We start from the raw sequence: 21,744 nt of genomic DNA on the forward strand, positions 1-21,744 counted from the left end.
TGTAGATGTAATGTTGTCTTTTGAAGGGATATAAATCTGATGTTATGGCCATTTGGGCACTGTGAAAATGAAACTTTCTGATCTTAGTAATACATCAAGAGCATCTCCTGCAGTTTTCAAGAGAAGTATCTCTAGGATTTCAGCTCATCAGTCTATCAGTGAGAATTTAAAGGTGGAGAAATACCTCTCAGTTTCCTCAAATCTAGGAAACTGGCAATTCATTCTAGCTGGTCTAAGGTAAAATCTGGAGCTGTGAACCAAACTCAAGCTTTCTGTAATTTTTTAGTATAAGTTGCAAGAAAGACTAAAAAGTACCAAAATCCATTTTTTAGGGTGCTGCAGTGGGCAATTTAGTGTCTGTCCAGTTTTTCTGAGTGGGAAGGGCAGGGACTGCTGGTCTGAAGGATCATAGCTGATCTGAAGATTGTAAAAGTCATTGGTTACATATTTCAGTTATGCCCAAGTGAAATGCTGTGTCACTTTCCATCCAGAAAAACCAGACATTCTGTGAAGGACAATTGTTACATACCAGCCTCTCTGTTAGCCCTGTTTTGTTTCAAGGAAACAGCATGGAATTTTGCTTCAACTCACATACGTAAAATGTGCTGCTGAACTGAAGTAAAAAGAAAAAGAATCTAAAATGTTTGTTTTCTAAATGACTTGGAAGGGAGCAGTGATGCTGAATATTATGTGGTCTGAATGGAGGGAGGGAGGGAGGAAGGAAGGAAGGAAAGGAATGAAGGAAGGGAGGGAGGGCAGATGTAACTTTCTGGTTTATGCACAGTCCACACATTACATGGAGAACGATACCTTAATTCAAAAGAACAGGTTTACTTTATGACATCAGCAAAGCCAAATCTAATGAGCTTGTTCAGTGATATAGGGCTCTGGCTGTAATAAGAGGCTCTGGGCACTGCTCTTCTGTGACATGCCAGTGATGTTAGTGTTGATGGACAACCTGTGCTCCTTCCGTCTTGTGTTGGGGAGAAGAGTTTAAGGAATGTCTTGTGAATTTATTTGTGAATTGCTGTGTCCTCAGGAGAAAACAGACTGAGTTCAGCGTCTCCAAATCTTCTTTCACCCATGGTTCCATTAGCACTTGAACATCTAATTCAAAGCTCTAAGTGCAGCAGAAGGGTTGTCCCCTGAAGCTCAGCCCCTGCTTCCCTCTTTCCACAGTCAGCCCAAGCTGAGATGATGAACTTTTCTAGCTTTTACTGCTCCATCTGTAGCAGTGCTTTGCTGTCTGAAAGCATTCTTGGGTGTGTATCACATTGTATGCATGTATACATGTATATGTAGTGACATATATACGTCACTACATTGTATATATGTGTATCACATGTGTATACACATTTTACCTTCATATTGTTAGATGACAGTAACTGGCTGTGTAGTGGTTGATGGTTAACTTTTTTTTCTTGGTGCATATTTGCACTACAATTAAGGAATCCACTTTAAAGAATCAGTGCAAACAGTGGTTAGCAAAATTTGACTTGTCCCTCTCAAGTCATTTGATAGCAAAATAAAGCAGGTTGGCTGCAAGCAGCTCTAAAAAGTACCACTGGAGCTTAAGAAATCCATTTATCTTTGTATTGGCTATGCCAGCTGTTTGTAGTCAGATGTGCCCCCCTCACTGAATTAACTTTTTTGTTATTTATTTGGCCCTGCACTCAGATTCTGGCACCAGTGAATAGCATCTGCACCATGCAGAAATGTTTTGGCAATTATGAGCCAATTAAATTTGGCTCATTCCCTTGTTCTATTCTTCTTGTGATGTCCAAGGAGAAGACTCATGACTGAAATATTTAGCATCTATTAAAAAAACAAAAAGAGTGTCTTGATTCTACTGAGTCTGGGGTCTGTTTATCTCTATACTGAAGGTCCCTTGGAGGATGAAAGTTCAAGAGACATTACGCCATTAAGACTTCTCAGAAAAATATATATCAAAAGTACTTCTTTTTACATTTATGGTTTTATTATCATTGGGTCACTGGTGTTAAAAAAAGCCCCTGTGCACTCAAGTATTTGAACATTGTCATCTAAGGTTAACAAAACTGATGAAATAAAATTAACAAGGAAATAACAAGGATGGTGGCTTTGTCCACAGTCAGCTTTACCCTTTCTTTATTTTGTTTGTCTTGGCAAGGCTTCTCCAATGAGATATGAAGCTATTGTTTACCCCTTTTTAAACTATCAGGTTTAAAACTGTCAGATAAGAGCCATCAGTTGGACAGATGGAAACCGTAAACCAACGAATCTCTAGAAATACTCCTTTGTGTAATGTTGTACTCCTTTCCTTTTACTTGCTCATTAAGGATTGTGATCCATTTATCGATGGGGTTTGTGACCACCATTACAGGAGTATTTATGGGCCTCACAAACTTTTAATGGAGTCATTGTTGCAATGCTCTTCTCTGTTTGAACCTAGAGCACTGGGATTTCATCCACTGTGTACTGCCCATTTCGTGATGTATTTGCTTGCAAATACAGGTATCACAGCAGGATAAATAGTAAAAAGCAGACTCAGTATATGTATACACTTGTATAGCGGATATGTGCTTGATAATGCACCTTTTAGTCCCACAGGTCTAAATACTGATATCATGTAATTCAGTGGCATTTTTACCCCTTTTTTTGTTCTGGAATCAGATTTTCTTTCCATAGGGAATTCAGCAAAGTATTGTCTAAATAAGAATATAGCACAGTTTTTTAAAATAAAATAAAATAAAAAAAAAAAAAAAAAAAGAAAAAGCCAGTGCTGACAGGTGGCAAGCAGCAAATAGTTCTTAAGCAGAGACTTTTAAAAGAAGGAGTGAGATATCAAATAGGCAGCAATTCATCCTGAGATGTGTTCTTTCAATATATCAAATAACGAATTATAAGGAGGGAGATGTAAACACCAAATTAATAAATAATTTGATTTAATTAATAGGGATGATAATATAGTTCAGAGCAAATGTAATGAAATTTCTGAATGATCTGGCAAATTTTAGGAGATGGATGGAAGAAAAGGATGATGAGTTGAAATAGTCAGAAATGTCAGACTGTTCACCAAAAGAGAAATTATCATCCTTGAAGAAGAAACAGTGACATGGGGTGGGGGAATTGTGGGGATCATACTTTATAACAACCTTTTGTCTATGTGTATCAGACTATGAAACCTATTAGAATCATAGAATCATTAATTTGGAAAGACCTCAAAGATCATAGAGTCCAACCTTTCATCCAACATCACTGTGTAAACTAAACCTTAGCACTAAGTGCCACATGCAGTAATTTTTTTAACACTTCCAGGGATGGTGACTCTACTGCCTCCCTGGGTAGTCCGTTCCAATACTTAACCACCCTTTCAATGAAGAAACTCTTCTTGATGGCCGACCTGAACCTCCCCTGGCACAGCTTGAAACCATGTCCTCCCATCCTGTCACCAGTTACCTGTGAGAATAGACTGGCTACAACCTCCTTTCAGGTAGTTGTAGAGAGCGATAAGGTCCCTCCTGTGCCTCCTTTTCTCCAGACTAAACAACCCCAGCTCCCTCAGCCAATCCTCATATGACTTATTCTCTAGACCCTTCCCCAGCTCTGTTGCCCTTCTCTGGACACGCTCCAGCACCTCAATGTCTTTTTTGAAGTGAGGGGCTCAGAACTGGACACAGTATTTGAGGTGTGGCTTTGAGTAAACTTAAGCATTAGGCTAATTAAACTCAAACTAAGTATCCCTAATCTTGTGGAGGGGAGTTCTGAGAATGTGTTGTTACCTGATTTCACCAAAACAAAGAGTATATCTGAGGATGTAAATGACATTCTGGAAATGGCAGTAGATCAGCATAAGGGAGATGGGATTAAAAGTCTGGATTTATTGTCCTCTGTGGCTGATCAAAACTGACATTTTAGGTTAGACCTGAGGCACAGTCCTGTAATCTGCATTTCACAATGACAACAAACATGATGGGGATCAGCTTTACTGGTGTGGAGCTGCAGGACACTTGATTTTGTGCAAGAAATCTCATATGTCATGATTTGTTGTGTCTTTATAGAATGGCAAGACCAGTCATACAGAGTGGGGTTTCTCTGTATATATGCAGAGCAACTTCGGGGTCCTGGTCAACAGGAACGGGTATTGAACCTACAGGAAAACTTTCTTTGGCTTAGATCCTGACTCTGTGCCACATACTGTGATGCCCAGCCTCTGCTCTCTTCAGTTCCTTACAGTCACCTTACCCTGCAGCAGTGTTTCTCACCCAGTGGGTTGTAGCCCTCAGGATATTAATGAAAAGTAGAGGTGGGAAAGGTTAGGAGAAGAATTGTGTATTTAAAGTACTTAAGCACTAGTCCCCTCTCTGTCTCTCAGCAAGTCACTCATCTGTTTTGTTTGGGGTCACCTGTCCTCTCTAAGCTTCTTGTATATAACTCATAGAAATGCTAAAAATCTGTTACTATGAGTACTCTTACAGCACACAGAAAGGTAAGAGCTTGAAGGAATTTAAAAATTCAAGGGATAAAAATTTCTTTATTTTCAATAACCCAAGAGAGCTCCACAGAGGCATCTTTGTATGGTAGTGACAATGACACTGCCACCTATGAATAATAATGTCATTATACAGGTCCTTGGCAGGACTGAAACTGGAACACTGCAGACAGTAACGGGCCATTCACTCTGAAAAACAGAACTTGAAATAAGAAGTTGGAGCATGTTCAGAGAAAAACAAAGAGGTCAGGATAGTCAGAACTGCATTGAGCTCATCTGTGATGTAATGCAGTATATTATTCTCTGGTTGCTTGATAAGCTTCTGCCGTCTCTAGGCTTCTGTTAACTTCAGAAATTCCTTCTCCAAGTTGGGTGATCTCACTCTTATTCTGCCATTTTACTACAACTGTGTATGGTTCACTCTACTGTTCAGCAGGTTTTCTTTCTTTCCATTTTGGCCTTGCCAGTTTTCTGTATCCCTTTCCAGATACGAGACTGTCTGCCTAAGGAAATGAGCTTGTCTGGCCATCAGTGAACATCTGGAAGCCATCTGAAGTTGAATTATCACTATCTTGCAGATCTCTTGTCAGAGGAATATTTAGATAATGTCTTTTCTATGCTTTCTAGCAGCTAAATTCAAGCACAGATTCTTTATAGACCCAAAACAGTAATTACCTGCTTTGTGAAACTGCCCTGAAGGAAACTTACTCCTATAGGCACATTCACTGGCCTGTATAGGATGTGACGCTTATGGAGAACATCTTTCCATAAAGAAAGTGTAGCTATGAGAGACATTTTCCTAAAAAGAGTTTTCCAGAAAAAAGATGGGCTTGTAACTGGACAAAGTCACTTTACTTACCCAATGTAAGCCTTAAGACAGAAATGAGTCAGCAGTGAGACATGACAAATTCTTCTTGGGACTTTATTACATTTCAAGTAATTTTTGTGCTTCGGTTTACTATATATTAACAATCTCATTTTATTACAGGATTAACTACTTCATTCCACCAGCAGAATTTACTGTGAGATTTGTCCTTCTTTGTTTTTTCTTCATATTATCTTCATTTTGAATTCTTCATCTCTACTTAATCTAGTCCAAAGAGCCTGAGTAGGCTGACTTTGGAGGGAACCATGATGTGCCTGGCCTTGTCTTCAGATTGATCTGCTGCCAGCTCTATCTTCCAGCAGTCCAGTCAGCTGCTTCTCTTCTCCCCTATTTTTTCTGCAGATACCTAGCTAGGATTTTAAATCCTGCACTTGTCATCCTTCAGATTTGTCAGTAGAAGCCAACTTTTGTTTTCCCAACTCAAAGGTGTAGTGGAGGTTGATTGTGTTGTGTGTTTCTCCAGGAGCCAGAATAAGGACGTTTGTCCCGGAAAAGTGCTGCCCTACCTGGGTCTGGTCCCTTCTCCAGCCACATTCTGTTCTTTCTCACAGTGTGTTATTATCAACAATACTTGGCTGTAGTTGCCAACAGTCCTTGTTTGGCTCCACAGCTATTTATCCAGCTAGTGGTGTTTGAAACATACACAATAGCCCCCTTTTCTTCTAGGCTTCTACAGATACTGACGCTGCAGGTACTTACACTGATGTGGAGACATGGGATATCCTCTCCCAATCAGTATAATTTACCAAGTGCGGAAGAGGGCTAATATTGGCACTACTTCCATGCCATGTATTAGATGGCAACTCTGAGATGATCACCAAAGGGAATGGTATAGGCAACAAAAAGCTTCCTGTAAGTACTGAAAGAGATCAAAGATCAAATACAGAAGTGGATTACTCTAAAGCAGAAATTCTATTTGCAGTGAGACAGGCAGATAACCACTATGTCAGTGAATGAGTTTTGGAGAAATGAAGTCAAATCATTCAACCTGATTGTGGTTGCTGGTCTACAGCATTTTATCACTTAATCATGTAACAACCTAAATTTTCAAAAGGCAAGTTGCAACAGGTCATTAGTTGCAATAGTCATCACAAATACTCTTTATTGTTCTTTATTAGCTGAGGCAGAACTGGTAGGACACAAGTTTACAGAGAGGCAAGGCACTTCACAAAATAAAAACTGTAATTGGTAAGGAAAAAGTCTAAAATTGGATTTCTTGTTATAATAAAATTAAATTATGTGTTCTTTAATCAAGTGAATACATTTTGGAAACATTTTATAAAAATGACCATAAAAAGGCTGCCATGGAGAAAAATTAATACTACATTAATTAAGAATATTGACCCCAGAATATGGAACAGAAAGTACATGTACTTTAAGAGAACAAAGTTGCCTCAATACATAATTATACTTGATTGTAGTTCTCACAGTGGTTTTATAGACCTTTTTAATGGAGTAAATGAATAGTCTAAAATGTTGCTTTTATCCTGTGAAAGTCAGCAATGAGTAATCAGAAATATTGTTCTCAATAAATATTCTAGGCAAGATTTAGAGAATTTTATTCAATTCTGAGGAAAATTAACTTGGTCTGAGAAGTTGCCTTCAGATTTCTCTAGGAGTCATGAGCAAGGAAGAGCCTCATTTACAAGGCTGTCTGTCAGCTGTGCAAGTCTGTTTTCTGTTGCCAGAAAACTGGTAGTTCAATCTCCATGCTATTTTGAATGTCTCATTCATAGTAAGGAGGTTCTTTTCTTGTTCTCTACCATCCTCCTCACTCCTCTGTTACAAGTCCTGTTCCCAATAGGTTGTTGTACAACTTTTGCTGTTATAATGTTCTAGCATACTCCTATGGTATCTTGTTTTTGAACCTGTACTGTGTCTCACAGAAAACCGTGTAGCTCAATTAGAGGTTTACAGGAGGAACCTTATTCATAAAAATGCAGGTGCCTGCTCCACTGTTTCACTTTCTTGCCCTTGTCATCATGCCTTCAACTTTATGTCCTCCTGCTAAAGATGTTGTAAAACTGGAATTTCTTATTTGGTCATCTCTGGGCCTTCGAGAGTATAATAATCTAAAGAACAGGTGATTTTGTTTTGTTTTGCCCAGTCAAGGAGAAGTAAATAGAATTAAGAATTACTAAAACCAATGGCTCTTACAGGATTTTAAAAATCATAGTTTGGCATGTTTCTGTGGGAAGAAAATCTGATGCTAATTGATTCTGTAGAGTTTGGAGCCATCTATGTTGTTATAATCGGATGCTTCACTAACTGATCAAGAAATCATCTTCTGTAGAAGGGAAAAGGAAACTTTTACAATTTCTGGTACATATTGTAGGAATACGTTTGAAGTTGAAGGGAAAAAATGTGAATGATCAATCAGAAATTAAACTCGGGCGCTTAATAAAATTAGAAGAAAATGCCTAATGAAACCTGAATTAGAATCACAACCCTTTTCAATCTTGCACAAAATAGTATGTAAAGTTAATTGGACCCACTGGGTTTTGCAGTCTTACTTGTCTAAGGGGCTGCGGATTTCTTTAATGGAAACATCATCCTTCACAATTTCGGGAGAACACATGGGAGTCTCTGATCTAACATGCCAAATGTCACATTTTGTGACATTTTTAAACCTTGAAAGCCATTGTAGTTTTGGAAATCCATATGAACCAAGGATGGTGTGCTTCATTTAGTGGCGGTTCTTCTTCTCTAAAAGGCTTTTGGTACTGAAATGCTGTCAGTAATCACAACCCCTCTGGAAAAACAGCATCAGTTTACACTCATATATTGAGGCTTAAATAATGACATGAAGTATTATATATTGACTTAAAAAATGAAGTAACTGTCTTGATTTTTGCTTCAGAAAATATTTGAAAATCTCTGATGGTAATAATTGCAGCTTCTTTGAAAAATAAAATCCTGTAATTTGTTGTAGCTAGGTTTTTACTGAGAACTGTGAATTGAGCCTTGGACTCCAAAATGTTCTAGGACACTGCAGTAGTCAGTTTTGCTGTCTGCAGGCCTACCATATCAAACACTGTCTCTGCCACAAGGTTTAGATTTGGGTGGTTTCCAGTAATTCTTCGCTGATGTCAATTATCCTAGTGCCCTGAAGAAACAATCATGCATCAGGAAGCCATCGTGATAGACAAAGTCACACAGCAGAGAGACAAACCAACTTAAACTGGAGAAACAGGAGACAAGAGATGGATACAGTCAGATGGCAAAATTCAGGAAACAGTGAGACAGTACCAAGCCAGAATATCACTAAGCTACAGTGAGCACATCAGTAGTCTGTTTTTCCAGCTATCAGAGGAAAGAGCAGTCTTAAGAAGGAATTTGAAGAGAGATAATGAAATAGCTCTTCAGATGTTTACAGAGAGTCCCTCCCAGGCATGAAGGGAAATGTGGGTGGAACATGGAGGCACTTTTTGAATATTTGTAATATGGGGGTGGAGGCTGGTATTGTGGGTTATCTGAGAGGGGGGATTGCATCTCTCTAGTGCATCAGAGTTACAGCAGCAGAAGAACATAAGGAAACTGCTTCAGCCATTGCTCAGTTCCTTGGAGTTCTCAGGCTGTATCCATCAGTACTTAGCTGTTGTTTTGGTAGGACAAGTCAAAGAGAAGAACAAGCATGGTAGGAGGGTTTTTTAACTATTGAAGTCAATGATGTAGGAGTTTTATAAGGAATTGGGAGGGATTCAACTCCATTAGCTGTATTGACTATGTCTCGTGACTGTATCAAGAAGATACCTACATGTGGGTCTTAGTAAGAGCTAAATACCAAGGATATAAAATCTCATGGTACTGGGTGAAATCCTTACTCTTTTGACAATGGTAAGAGCTTTACCACAAGCTTCAACCAGACTAGGACTTCACTTTTTGTCCTCTATACAGTACTTTGTATCCAAGCATTTTGTTCAGCTTGCAAACGATGATACTTCTTTAATTAAAATTTCCTACAATTTCTTGAAATAACTCCCCTATCCATCTGTTATTCCACTAATATCCCAGATAATATCTTACTGTAAGTCCCAGAGAGCTTGGAAAAAAATGGTGTTATCATCATTTACTGGTGGGTAGTGAAGTACAATGTAAACATTAAACGTTTCTAAGGGCACCTACACCCCGAAGTAAAGCACAGCATGGAGATCCAAGTCCAAGAGGGGTGAGCAGGTATCTCCACACATCACTGGGCAATTCCTTATGGAAGATAATAACTTGGGTCTCAAAACCAATACAGCTGCCTTTGTCCCTGAGACAACATCACCCAGTTTAGGGACAGTCCCATGTTACTGCAGTTGGATTGCCCAGCACTGGAATGAGCTGGTTTAGTGCTTGCTGGGCCGTTTTGGTACCACTGTACCACAGAAATGTGCTTTAAATAGAAGATATTTTGACCATCTATCTGTAAGATGCTTTTTAATAATGTGCTCTGCTACTTTTGGGATGTATTCTGTTTTGAAGCTTTTCTTTCTGTTTCTGAGCTAAGTTGTGCCAGAATAAGTGAGAGCACTCCTAAGTCTGGAAATGAATACATGTGGAAAGAATAACTCGTTATTTGAATAAGTTTGCCTGAAGGGTCAATTTCTTAACTTTTAATAAAATTCCATACCCTGCCTTCATGTTAATTAAATTAAATCTGGGGGGATAGGAGAGCATAGCATAGTAGTGTGATATATCTGGGGCACAACTCAGGAAACAAAGTCATCTTACCCCCCTTGGCTTGACTTGTCTTTTTATTGAGTGCTGTGAGATTTCATTTGCAATAATGAACTACTTTTATGCAAAAATTTTCAGTCCTACCAAATAAAAAGAGGAACATGTTGACAGGAAACAAAAATTACATAATCTCTGCAGAAGTCTATGACTGAATTGCTACTCTGTTCAACCCTGTGCCTTTTGATATGGCATCAGAAGGTTTCTTGCTTTCACTGACTTGAATAAAAGAAGGTTCAATTCCTAAATGACCACTGCCATTAAGGCATCAGGACCGCATTTATCTTATTTTTAATTATCCCCATATTAAAATGGTGCATGTTTATGACATCCAACAAAATCTTTCAGGGAGATAATGTTATCCTTGGAATCAGTCTTTTCAAGCAGTCTTGTGGAGTGGGTTAACTCAGTAGCAATATTTCTCCACCTTTTTCCCCATTTCTCTTTCTCACACTTGGAAGCAGTGACTTCTGGCTGTTCTGTGCTGGACCACGTGCAGACACAGCAGGAGGTTCTTGGCTTTCTGATTGCATTTGCTATCCAAGCAACTGCTCCTCACTCCCTCAGAGGAAGACACAGTGGGCAAATAGAAATATTTTGCAGGCCAGATGGGGCTAATGGACCACAAACTGGAGCAATTGGATCTAAATACATATTTAATTGCAGGTTATTTCTTAAATTTCTGGCATGCACTGTGCTTGACTAGTTTCTGGTGATCCGATCTAGTTTTTGCATGTTTCAGCTCCTGATCATGTCAGTGATATTCAGTGGCACTCAGACTTCCCACGAATTGCTTAATCCCTTCTGAGATCAAACATACATACTTCAGGTAGTCCTCAAATAGTGCAGTTATGCTAAGTGGCACCCCTACAGTATATGACTATTGTCACATCCACCATGGTCATTTCTCAAAAAATGTGTTTTGCTAGTTTGTTTTTATGTTTTTTGCTTGTGTTTTTCACTCAAAATGTGTATCCGAAGAAAAGTTAGTGCTGCTTGTCCAAAATGCAAGGAATTTCCCTCAGGCCTGTAGTTTTGCCCTTCATACCTTTAGGAGCAATTCTCTAGATTTCGCCAGCTAGGCATGGTCTGCTTAGGATAACATGCATAAGAGGTATGTCAGGAATGACATGGGACCTCGGTTGCCTGTCTTTGGTATCCAGTTGTTTTGATTTTTTTCTTTTTGACATACTCTGATATCCCAAAATTTGATCTCGGTTAAATCTGTTACATATACGTCTGAGACCCATAACATTTGTGGACTTCTTTCAGAATGTCCTGTGGACCAGATTTATTTCACTGGAATGACCTGCTTCTGAACATTTCATCTGTTGTTTATTTAACTAATAGATGCTCCTTCACCTGCTCAGTCAAATGACAGTGCAACATTTAGATCTCTTAAAGCAGCTGCTGCTGCACTCTGCACCAGCAGTGGTATCATTCATTAGTGGAAAATAAACCCTTGCTAAGTAAATGTGGTATAAAGCATTTTGTAACAGGGAACATTTAATGAGCAGATACTTAAAGTTCTGTTTATATTGTATACACATGGCCAATTAAGTTTGTCTTGGCCCGATTTTGCAAAAGAATTTATCTGTATTAAGTAAGGAGTGGATTTGTTTTTCCAATATTCCCATCATGCTGGAACTAACATACCTGACTGTGAAAACCTTTGAGATTCTCCAAGAGAAGGTTTGTAGAATTCTGTAGAGAATAAAGACAGAAATGAGAATAAGCATATTTAAGTTGCAGATTGCCTAGTTATAAAGTTTTGTTACTTATAAAAATTTACTCTCAGCATTTCCAATGCCTTCTGATAATGTCTGTGGCTGTGCCAGTGTCTTCTCCTTTTCTCTTCAGGTAAGAGACCAAGAAGGGAGTTTATAAGACAGGGCATAGTTAAGGATCACCCTCCAGATCCATCAGAAAGTACATAGTTATCTGTGTTCAGTTAAGACATTGTTGAAGAAGGAGCCTAACATATTAGGCATCCAGATGTCAGCAATAGCAGAGATCTGGAAAAAATTTCCTAAAAAGGATCATATTGGCCAAAGACACCCAAACAAGATGTTGTTTTGACTGGTAAGATGATGCCAAGGATCAAACCACAAAATTAAAAGAAACGAGATCAGACACAGAACTTAAAATTATGGCTAAAATACAGCCCTCAAAAGGAAATAATCAGATGAGGGTTGGAAGACTTTGTCTGGGAAAAGAGAAGTCTCTTCTGCCTTTATTTCTCTGTCTAATGTTATAAAGGAGAAGCTTATGCCCTTTCATTCATGGCCAGAGACACAGTGTGCGCTGAACTGATGGAGCTCATCAGCCCTGTAAGGCCATCCATCTAAGAGAAGGTCACTCTAAACAAACCTACATCCTGAGGACCTCGCTGCCACCGTCCAAGCTTGCTCAGCCCTGGCAGATGAACCTTAGGATTAAAGGGTGGGTTCAGCTCACACACTGTGTCTCACCTAAAAATCCATTGCGCATGCTCGAAGGGTAATGACCTTTCCCAAATCTTTGTTCGCAAAGACTGGCCATGAATGAATGCCCTTTCATTATGTAGAGTATGCACACTCTCCTAAATAATCTTTGAAAACAAGTGAACAAAATGGTTATAATAATGAGAAACATGAGTCAAAGAGGAACAATTTGGCAATTTTTCTCCCTCTTCAGAAAACTTGTATAAGATGAACCTCATAGACAGGCCTAGCCAAATTCTTTTCAATCCTGCGTAGACCCACCAAGTTGTTGTTGTTGTTTCTAGTGCAGCACTTTCTTTGCCATCGAATGCCAGACACAAAAGGCAGCCATAATTTAGTCACCTCCACTTGTTTGATTAAAAAATAGCTTGTCTAATGATGGAATGGACCAAGAGATTTTATATAGCAGTTTTTCATACCACCTGTACATTCATTTCTGTCCACATAAAGCTTTCCAGGGTTTTAATTCCAGCTCACTTTCCTTTTCCTCTCTCTGATTTTAGCAGCTTTCTCTAAAAGTGTCCTTTTTGCTCTTTATGCAGACTGTATGTGGATGGACCTTTTGGAAGTCCCTTTGAGGAAGCCCTGAACTACGAGGTCAGTCTCTGCGTGGCTGGAGGTATTGGAGTTACACCATTTGCATCAGTACTCAACACACTGCTGTAAGTGAACTGGCCTTTCAAAGCCATTTCCGCCCAATTTACAGTAGCAGTGCATGTCAGAAAAACTTTGAGAGTCTTAAAAAATTTCCACTGGCATAAGGAAATGATTCCTTGGAGAGACCTAGAGGACTGCGATATCCCTGAAGGGCATAAATTATCTCATACTGGCTGTGTAACCCAAAGAGTTGTGTCAGAGTTTTGCCAGTAATGCACCTCGACTGGGACAGTGTCACTAACCTTTGTATACTTCCACCAGCCTAGCTTGTGATTAATGTAGTCACAGTCCTTCAGCTAGGCTTGTTCCCCTAGTCCCATCTCAGATGAGGCTGCAGACCATAATTGTGAGTTTTTGAGAGTCAGGCAGTTGTGACAGTCTTTCTGCTGGAAATGCAGGGCCAGCTCTCCTGATTTGACTTTTGTGAATATGTAAGTTTAAGGTTTTAAAAGAAAGGAATCAACCTGAATTCAGATAGTATTCTGATGTTTAACTCCATTTGAAAAGCTTAAATTTTAGGTATGCCATTTTCTTATTTTTTCTTCTTGTTTCTCTCTCCTTTTTAAAATTTTATTTTAATTTAAAGCCTTTGACATTCTATGCAGATCAAACCTTTTGCCTCTTGTTCTTCTGTTGCACTGACAACATGGTTCACACCAAATCTTATGCTGTGTGAAATAGGCTTGCTTTTATGTTTGCTATTGATTTCTTTTTATTTGTTAGAGTATTGACTAAGAGCTCCAGTCACAGGTTAAGCATCCCTGTTTCAAAGGCCTGGTATAAACAGCCAACCAAAGCAGCAAACCTTCCCTGAGGTGCTGAGAGGCTAACTGGCTTTGCAAGGGCTTTAAAATGCACAACTAAAGCATTTGTTCCAAGATGAACATGCCAATGATCAGCTCTAACTCCAAAGTGAGCTGAAGTAAATTTAGATACTGCGAACCTTCTTATGTCCTTAATCTGGGCTGGACCTGACAGTGCTAAGTGCAACTGCAAGTTATTAGCCTCACCTGTCTCATAGTGCAAAAGACCTCAAAGAGCATCTTGTGCTTCCTCATTTTCTTTTCTTTAGAGTGTCTGGATCATCCTCTCAAAACTAGGGTACATTTTTGCTGAAAGCCTAGAGTTCAGGCGAATAAAATTACTGTTTTCCTCGTGATAGATTATCCTTGACAGTGTTTTGCAAAAATGTCACAGATCACAATGATGGACCATCAGCAGGTAATGAGATGTTTGCCTCTACCAATTATCAGAGGATGTAGGAACTTGCACAGACATTGCCAGAGAATTGTAGTGTCCAAAGGATTTGGCAATGTCCGTTTATCTGCATAGAACCATAAATTGGCTTCTAAGGAGCCAATTCCATAACCTGCCCTTGTAGCCACTCTTCCCCTTGTGCATACAATATAGAGGGGAATCATTCTGGGAAAAAGTAACAATTTGAGTCTACTTCCCTCCTCTGTATTTAAACATCAACAAAACACTGTTTTAGTGGATGGCCTGTCTGTGTCTTTGCTCTGACTTGGAAGTAGAAATTAGTATGAACATGAAAACTGCCTTACAATGCCAGCGCTGCAAAACAGTGAAGCCAGTCCTATTACGTCAAGGACATGCGTGTCTGAGGAAGATCAGAAGCCTGTTGAGGTGGTCTTTTGTTTCCTGCTCCATTATGTTCCTGTTGCATGTACACAATTTGATTCCTGCTCCTGCCCTTCCCTCCACTTAGCTGTTGAACCCTATGCCCTCTTTTAAGAAAATACAATGTACTTTAAGGAAAGCTAGTGGCTTTCATGCAGTAGGATCTGTAAATAATGGCTTTTATTTTGAGCGGAAGTAACACAGAAACATGCAAGAAGTATTATATACATGTGGATTGGGTTGTAATGGGGGATTGCACCTTTACTGCATAATATATCCTGCTGGAGGTAGACCAAGCATATGTGTCTGAGATGCTATTTTAAATCTATGCTTGACTTGTTTCATGAAGTCTTGCAGTCCAGCCTCTTTGTCCAGCTGCAATGTTTCATCACCATGAGTGGTGTTTTGTTACTGAACTGTGGCGTCTCAATACAAAATGCCTTACATTTTTTTCTTCTTTTGTCCTTTTTTATGGGGAGAGGCACTTATTTTGCTTCCTACTGCTTATGGTTCTCATCACATCTGACCAGATTATGACCCTTCCTAAGGGCTTGTCTTAGTCTAGGCAGTCAGAAAGAGATGGAGGAAATCTTGTTTGACAGGTCAGCAGTTTATAAATAAAAAAGTTGAAATCAGGACTTGAAAGACACTGTTCTCCCCAGTCTTTTTTTTTTTTACTCTCTGTGGGGAGTTTACATGAAAGGTGAGTTCTCAGCCTCTCTACGCTGCTGAAGTGCCGCTGATGTCTCTATCCTTGCTCCTCAGGGCAGGGAGCAGTATGAGGAGGCAAGACAGTGATTGGAACCATCACTTAAATAGATCTATTAATACTCTTCTAATTATAGATATTCCAACGTTAGAGTTTGAAATAATGCACAACGGGTATGGTGAGGTGTATCGTGAAAGTTTTTTGATTGGGCTTGGCTCCTAGGACTAGCATTTGAAGTGAGCAGGCTATGGCCTTCTCTATCTGAAAATTATTTCAGAGGAAAAGGAGGAAACAATCTATTCAGTGACCATTTCAGTTATTAGAACAACAGAAAACAGTGTTGGCCAACTAAGAAAATACTTCCTGGATATGACGGCTCGCAAGGGGAGAAAGGGTCAGCACACTTCAAGGGTCCAAGGTGAAATGACCTCTTTATTAAAATGGTGCTCACCTTATATAGGGTAGGGAGAGAACATTCTAGAAAAAGGGGGTAACTAGGGATGAGCAAGGGCAGAGCATGCAAATTAAGAGGAGGGCACAACCATATATGGAAAACCACTGCAATGCAGCAAAAAACAACCAGTGAAAGAACAGGGTTCAGGGCCACGAGGAATAAGGGAATTTACCAGAAACCTGGGGTACAATATAAGAGAAATTATACAATAAAATAGGAAACATAACATACCAAAACACATATTCTTCCATAGTCCACAAAAATTCATATCTGCTTAGATGATGGTTTCTTCTTCGGGGGGAATATTGAGTTTGATGCTTTTTTTCCAATTCTCATTTTTGCACTCCAACATGAATATTTGTGCTTTATTTGAACTCCCTAATCATCAGGTCATTTTTCATTTCTATTTTATTTACCAGCTCATTCAAATCGTTCCTTTGTGCTTATTTGTGGTTTAATTGAATTAGAAATCTGACACAAGAGTCCTGTTTTTGTAAATGCAATGCCAGAATCTGCCTGTGGCTGCACTTTACCCACCAGCATTTCCTAAGGTCTGTAATATATCACACAGTCCCCTAACACAATGAAACCCTGATTTGATTTGGTCTTTGTGATTTTGCTACTATTATTAGTTATAATCAACCAGAGCCTTTCACATATAAAGACAGAATTAAGTCTTGACATTATTGCATTTGTCAACACTTTCCACTTATGGGTCGCTTTATAAACCTAGTAATGAATTGACATAATACACTTGAACTTAGAATGTCTCCTTTTCTTTAAAATAAAAGTTTGATGATGATGCATGAATCCATATTTACTGGCCAAATCATCTGTATTGCTAACAACTTCTAGTGTAGAAACAGTGTCTATGATGGCTGTTAGCTCTGCATTAGAGATTTAATATTCTCAGAATCATTCAAATAGGCTGCATTGGTCAATTCAGTGTCTGATGTATCATAGCTTGAAGAACAACTTAGCAGTTAGCCTTTAATGGAAATTCATGTTTCTGTTAATGAACATAAAGCATATTAATTAATGTTTCTTTTTAAATGATAATTTTTAATTACGCACACATTTTATTTTCAAGAGACGGCTGGAAATGCTACAAGCTCAGAAGACTGTACTTCATTTGGGTGTGCAGGGACATTGAATCTTTTCGCTGGTTTGCAGATCTGCTGTGTATGTTGCACAACAAGGTAATGGGTGTTTGGAGGGATACTGACAACTTAAATGCAAGGTATGTCCACACCACACAACTGGCACGCTATAGAGAATGGTAGCCTTGCTCAAAACAAATGAGCTCCAGTGCTAGTTCTGCTTGGGCTGCCTGACCCAGGCTCCATTTATTCTTGCAGCTGCATGAAACAGTTTTGAGTATCTATGACCAATATTTTATTGCACACTGCTGCACTTATCTGTGTCCATTCTACTTTGCAAGATGGAAGAAGTACATGCAGGCTGGGAAGTCTGAGTGGCCTTTAGGCATTGGACGGTAGGCAGATCGAGAAGGGAAGGAGATTTGCAATTTCAGGTGGATTGTAAGAGCTGTGTAGCTTCCAAAACCAATATTTTGTACACAGTATGATGTGCAACATTCACAAAGGGGTGCTATGCAATCATATCTTCTTCATTAAAAAGCTTGCTTCACTGATGCTGAAACCTATATCCCTCAGCATAGAAGGCACAAGTGACTTCACACTTAGATTAAGAGAAAGAATGCTATTTCACTAGCTGTTTTTATCATCCTTCCAGCTTTGGCAGGAGAATCGACCAGACTATATTAATATCCAGCTGTACCTCAGTCAAACAGATGGAATACAGGTATGTGGCCAAGTGTTGTTTGTAAACTGAACTAGACCTTGGAGTAATAGGCAATGCAAAGTGTCAGTCAAAGGTAGAAATGGGATTTTTGCAGATTTTAAAAACAGGAGATGAAGCAATAAACTCAGATGACTGATTCATTACTAGAGAAAGAGAACCAGTCCATCCCTCAGCATTAAGACAATCTAGTTTGGTACCCTTAACTTGCTTAGGTGTGGGTAGAAATCCATATCTTCCTTTTCTAGGGAAGAGGTCCTGCCAGGCCACAGACCACGCAGTTGGAAATGTTTGATGGGAAATCTACATTGTTTCTGGGCTAGGAATCAAAACAGAATAGTTCTAGGAACTTGCAAGCTCAATCTTCTCATATATATTTTGAGAGAAACTAGCTTTTTTAAAAAACTTTTTATTTCATTGCCTCAAATATAGACAGAAGGTAAAAGTTTCTTGATGTATGAGCCTGAAAATTATACTGAACTGTCAATTGTCATGTATTACCAAACCCCAGGCTGGGCTAATTCCCCAAATCTTGGCATCTCCTGTAACTATTTACACTTGCTATCTTCATTTTACATTATTTAGCACATAAACCTAGATATAAGTCTTTACCCTGCTATGTCAGGAAGCTTTTCAGTGACTGCAGGGGGCCCAGAACCAAGCCTAACAATTACTTTTTAAACAAGAAATGCAGTGACAAACCATACCCAAAGGATTTTTATCTGCTTGGTATCAGATGGAGATAGCATAACATTCACAGCTTTGGTAGGAACACTAGTCTAAATGATGTGACAGCTACAGTAGTTTTGACTATGACAAATGTACAGTCTGGACAACATATGTTGATTGAAATGGGGTACTTGAAAATGCCTAATTTATGAAGCTGGTATGTAATTGTTAGCTTAAAATTAAAAGCAGAAGCAGGACTTCAATGCAATGACACAGCAAAATTGAAATAATAGTCAATTCAAAGAAAGTATTCTGATATTATGGATCAAGCAGCTGCTGAATTTATTTAAATCAGCTTTTTGGTTGAAGTCTTTCTTTAAAGACACTTTTCTTTATGGCTATTGAACAATGCTGACATAAATCATAATGCTGTTCATAATCTCTCAAGGGGGAATTAAACTCAGCTCTCTATTGCCATGTAGCTGATGTGTTCACTGCTGTTACTCCAAAGTGCTGACTGCTACAAAAAATAGGGCAGTTTCATTTCATGCTCCCTTTGCAGAGAAGCCCTGTGCCTGTGTGGCAAGAGGGAACCAAGCCCACCCTGCAGCAAATGCCTCCTGTCTATAAAAGCCCAACAGAGGATGAGTTGGCCAAAGCTCTGTGTTTGCACTGGTATGAGCAATGTGTCAGGTTGTTCAGCAGAGGAGGGAATGTGGGAGCCTAGATAAGATGTAACCTCTCTCTGCCTCTTTCTGTTGCATTAGGATAGCAAACCAAGGAAGGGCCATGCCCTGCAATGGGAGGGCATTCCACCTTATCAAAATGCTGTGAGTTAGCATTGCTGGAATGGATTTGGTTCCATCTGGGGAGCAGTTTTAGTTGCTTTCTGCTCTTACAGCAGTTCAAAACAGCTGGCAAACTACTCTCAGGGCGAAAAGTAAGATTTCCCTTGTTACTTTTTCAGACCTAGTAATCTTAATAGTTACTTGTACAAAGTTAAAAAAAAAGGCTTACTTCAGACAGAAATATGATTTTTGCATCAGCAGTGTTTCTTCCAGCTTAGCATTAAAAGGCAGTGAGGGAATGAGTAATAGAAGCATGGTTATTGTTTTATGGCTTAAATAAATTGATTTAAAAGTAATGTGGAAATTAATGAGCAGCTGCAGAGGAACAATGTATAATGAACACCAAGGAGAGCCATTGAAAAGGTACTGAGCAGAGGTATTGGAGCATAAAATAGTTGCAGTTTTAATCACAACTGTTTGGTACTTGTACTCAGGTTTTATATCTCAGCAATATGGCAAGTCAGCCAATGTCAGAAATGGGAGCCCTGGGTGATATGAGCCAATTTGCAAATCAGGCACAGTGGAATTTTTTTGTTTCTTGCAGAAAATAATTGGTGAAAAATATCAAGCTTTAAACTCCAGGCTTTTGATTGGACGACCCCAGTGGAAACTCCTGTTTGATGACATAGCAAAGTGTAACAGACGGTAAGTAGTAGTCTGCTTGAAGGATGCCACAGTTTGATGGCTGGGGATTTCTGTGTCTAGCTATGTTGGTATGAAAATATTTCTGGGTTTTATCATATAATGTAATGTTGAAATTCACTAATATTTTACTGTGAGAGGTAGCCTGCATAAACAGAAACAACAGAAACACTTTTTTTTTTTTTACACACACAGAGCAGTTCAGCTTTTTACACAGCTATGTTCAGTGGCCCAGGAAACAAAAGTAGCAGATTTTCATCTCACTACATAGAGCTTCCCTATGTTCTTGTCCATGGCAATGTCTTGCTTTCAACATATGCTGGTTTTATATATAAGGTTGCACTTTTTTAAATTGTTGACTTCTCCTATAATTTTCATGATTTGTAGTGCTAGTTTACAAAAAAAATTCACAAGGAAGACCTTGACTGACTTGTATTGTTTTTATTTGGAGGATTATTGTCTTTGAAGATTTCTGGCAGTTTTTTATTCTTTGTTAAGACCTGACAATGCCTTTTTACTGTGCTAGGGAAACATATTATGGTCTGAAACAAGACGGTTGTAAACCAGATAAGACATGCAGTTAGACTATGGAATGTCTTTGTCCAGATCCAGCTTTGTTGGTTGAGTATTTTACCCCCCACTGGTAGTTTTTTGCCTCAAAAGCTGATCTGGTAGAAGGGATTGTGTGAATCTTCCCTAATCTACTTCTGGCAATGTCAGTGGTTTGGGAGCAAACCACAGTAGCTGTTGATAGTAATCTGAGTGCATCAGGTTGAGAAGTGCTTGCATGTTCATCTGCAAAACTTTCCCTCAAGAACTTCTTGTCTTCTCTTGCACTTGCAAAGTGAAATCTGCCCATGGCTTATTGACTCTTCTCAGGCCAGATACGACTGAGGACACTGAGCCCTGGTTCTTGAGAAATACTGAGTACCAAATGTATCACGTTGGCAGTGTGAGCTGCTGACAATATTTTTCTTGGATTCAGATCATAGAGGATGTTGTGGACAGGGTACCTTGCCAGGATGTTCCAAAGGCTGCTACAGAGAGACATCCCTGGTAGAATTCTCACACTTGGAGAAGGGTTTTAGAGTAAAGAAATATGGGAAAGAAAGGGAAATATGTCATGGAAGCAAGCTGACTCTCTGGGCTCAGAGACCTCTGCGTAGAAGATTGTTGATCTTTTATGCTCCATTCTAATGCCTTTTTTTTTTTGTTTAACTGTGTGAGTGCAGTTTTAAAAGATGAAAATGATGATTTCTGCCACTTCCTTGCAAGGCTGTAAGTGCACATAATATAGATTAAACTATTAGTAGTAGTCATACTTGCTTTTTCTTTTTTGCTTTCCATTGCATTACTCCTAATTAGATTTCAAGTACCATTTTCTCTGCGTTTTCACATGAGGCCTTTAAATTGTGCCACAATTTTCAAACAAGGCATCTTTTAGTACCTAAATAATGTTCCGACTCCTTTGATTACCTGCAGCTTACTAAGATGTAGTCTTCATCACCCTTGGTCACCCTTTTATCAGGGTTTATACAGGTCTACATCTGTAGACATAGTTACATGAAACATGATGCACAGTACTGAAACCTGTAACAACTTCAACTGTCCCACAGAAATTTACCTATCGTAGGTGATTATTCTCCATATTTCCTTGGATGAGACAGGAACTTCAGTTTTTCTCTATAGTCCAATTTCTAGGTCTGCTATCAGCTTTATTTAAGTTCCTATTTCTCAGTAACTTTCC

At 39.0% G+C, this 21,744-nt stretch overlaps 1 protein-coding gene across 2 annotated transcripts in view; it reads left to right on the forward strand.

The window, feature by feature from the left end:
- The window catches only part of NOX4 (NADPH oxidase 4), a 106,122-nt gene that overhangs the window by 78,009 nt on the left and 6,369 nt on the right, over positions 1 to 21,744 (forward strand). For both annotated transcript variants that reach the window (XM_027653647.1, XM_027653723.1), the window contains exons 14-17: positions 13,102 to 13,221; positions 17,108 to 17,216; positions 17,773 to 17,841; positions 19,900 to 20,000. In XM_027653647.1, the coding sequence (XP_027509448.1) occupies positions 13,102 to 13,221; positions 17,108 to 17,216; positions 17,773 to 17,841; positions 19,900 to 20,000 (399 nt within the window). The remainder of the gene's footprint in view (positions 1 to 13,101; positions 13,222 to 17,107; positions 17,217 to 17,772; positions 17,842 to 19,899; positions 20,001 to 21,744) is intronic.

The sequence above is a fragment of the Corapipo altera genome, unplaced genomic scaffold (genome assembly GCF_003945725.1).
Source record: "Corapipo altera isolate COAL_440 unplaced genomic scaffold, ASM394572v1 0, whole genome shotgun sequence".
Lineage (NCBI taxonomy): Eukaryota > Metazoa > Chordata > Aves > Passeriformes > Pipridae > Corapipo > Corapipo altera.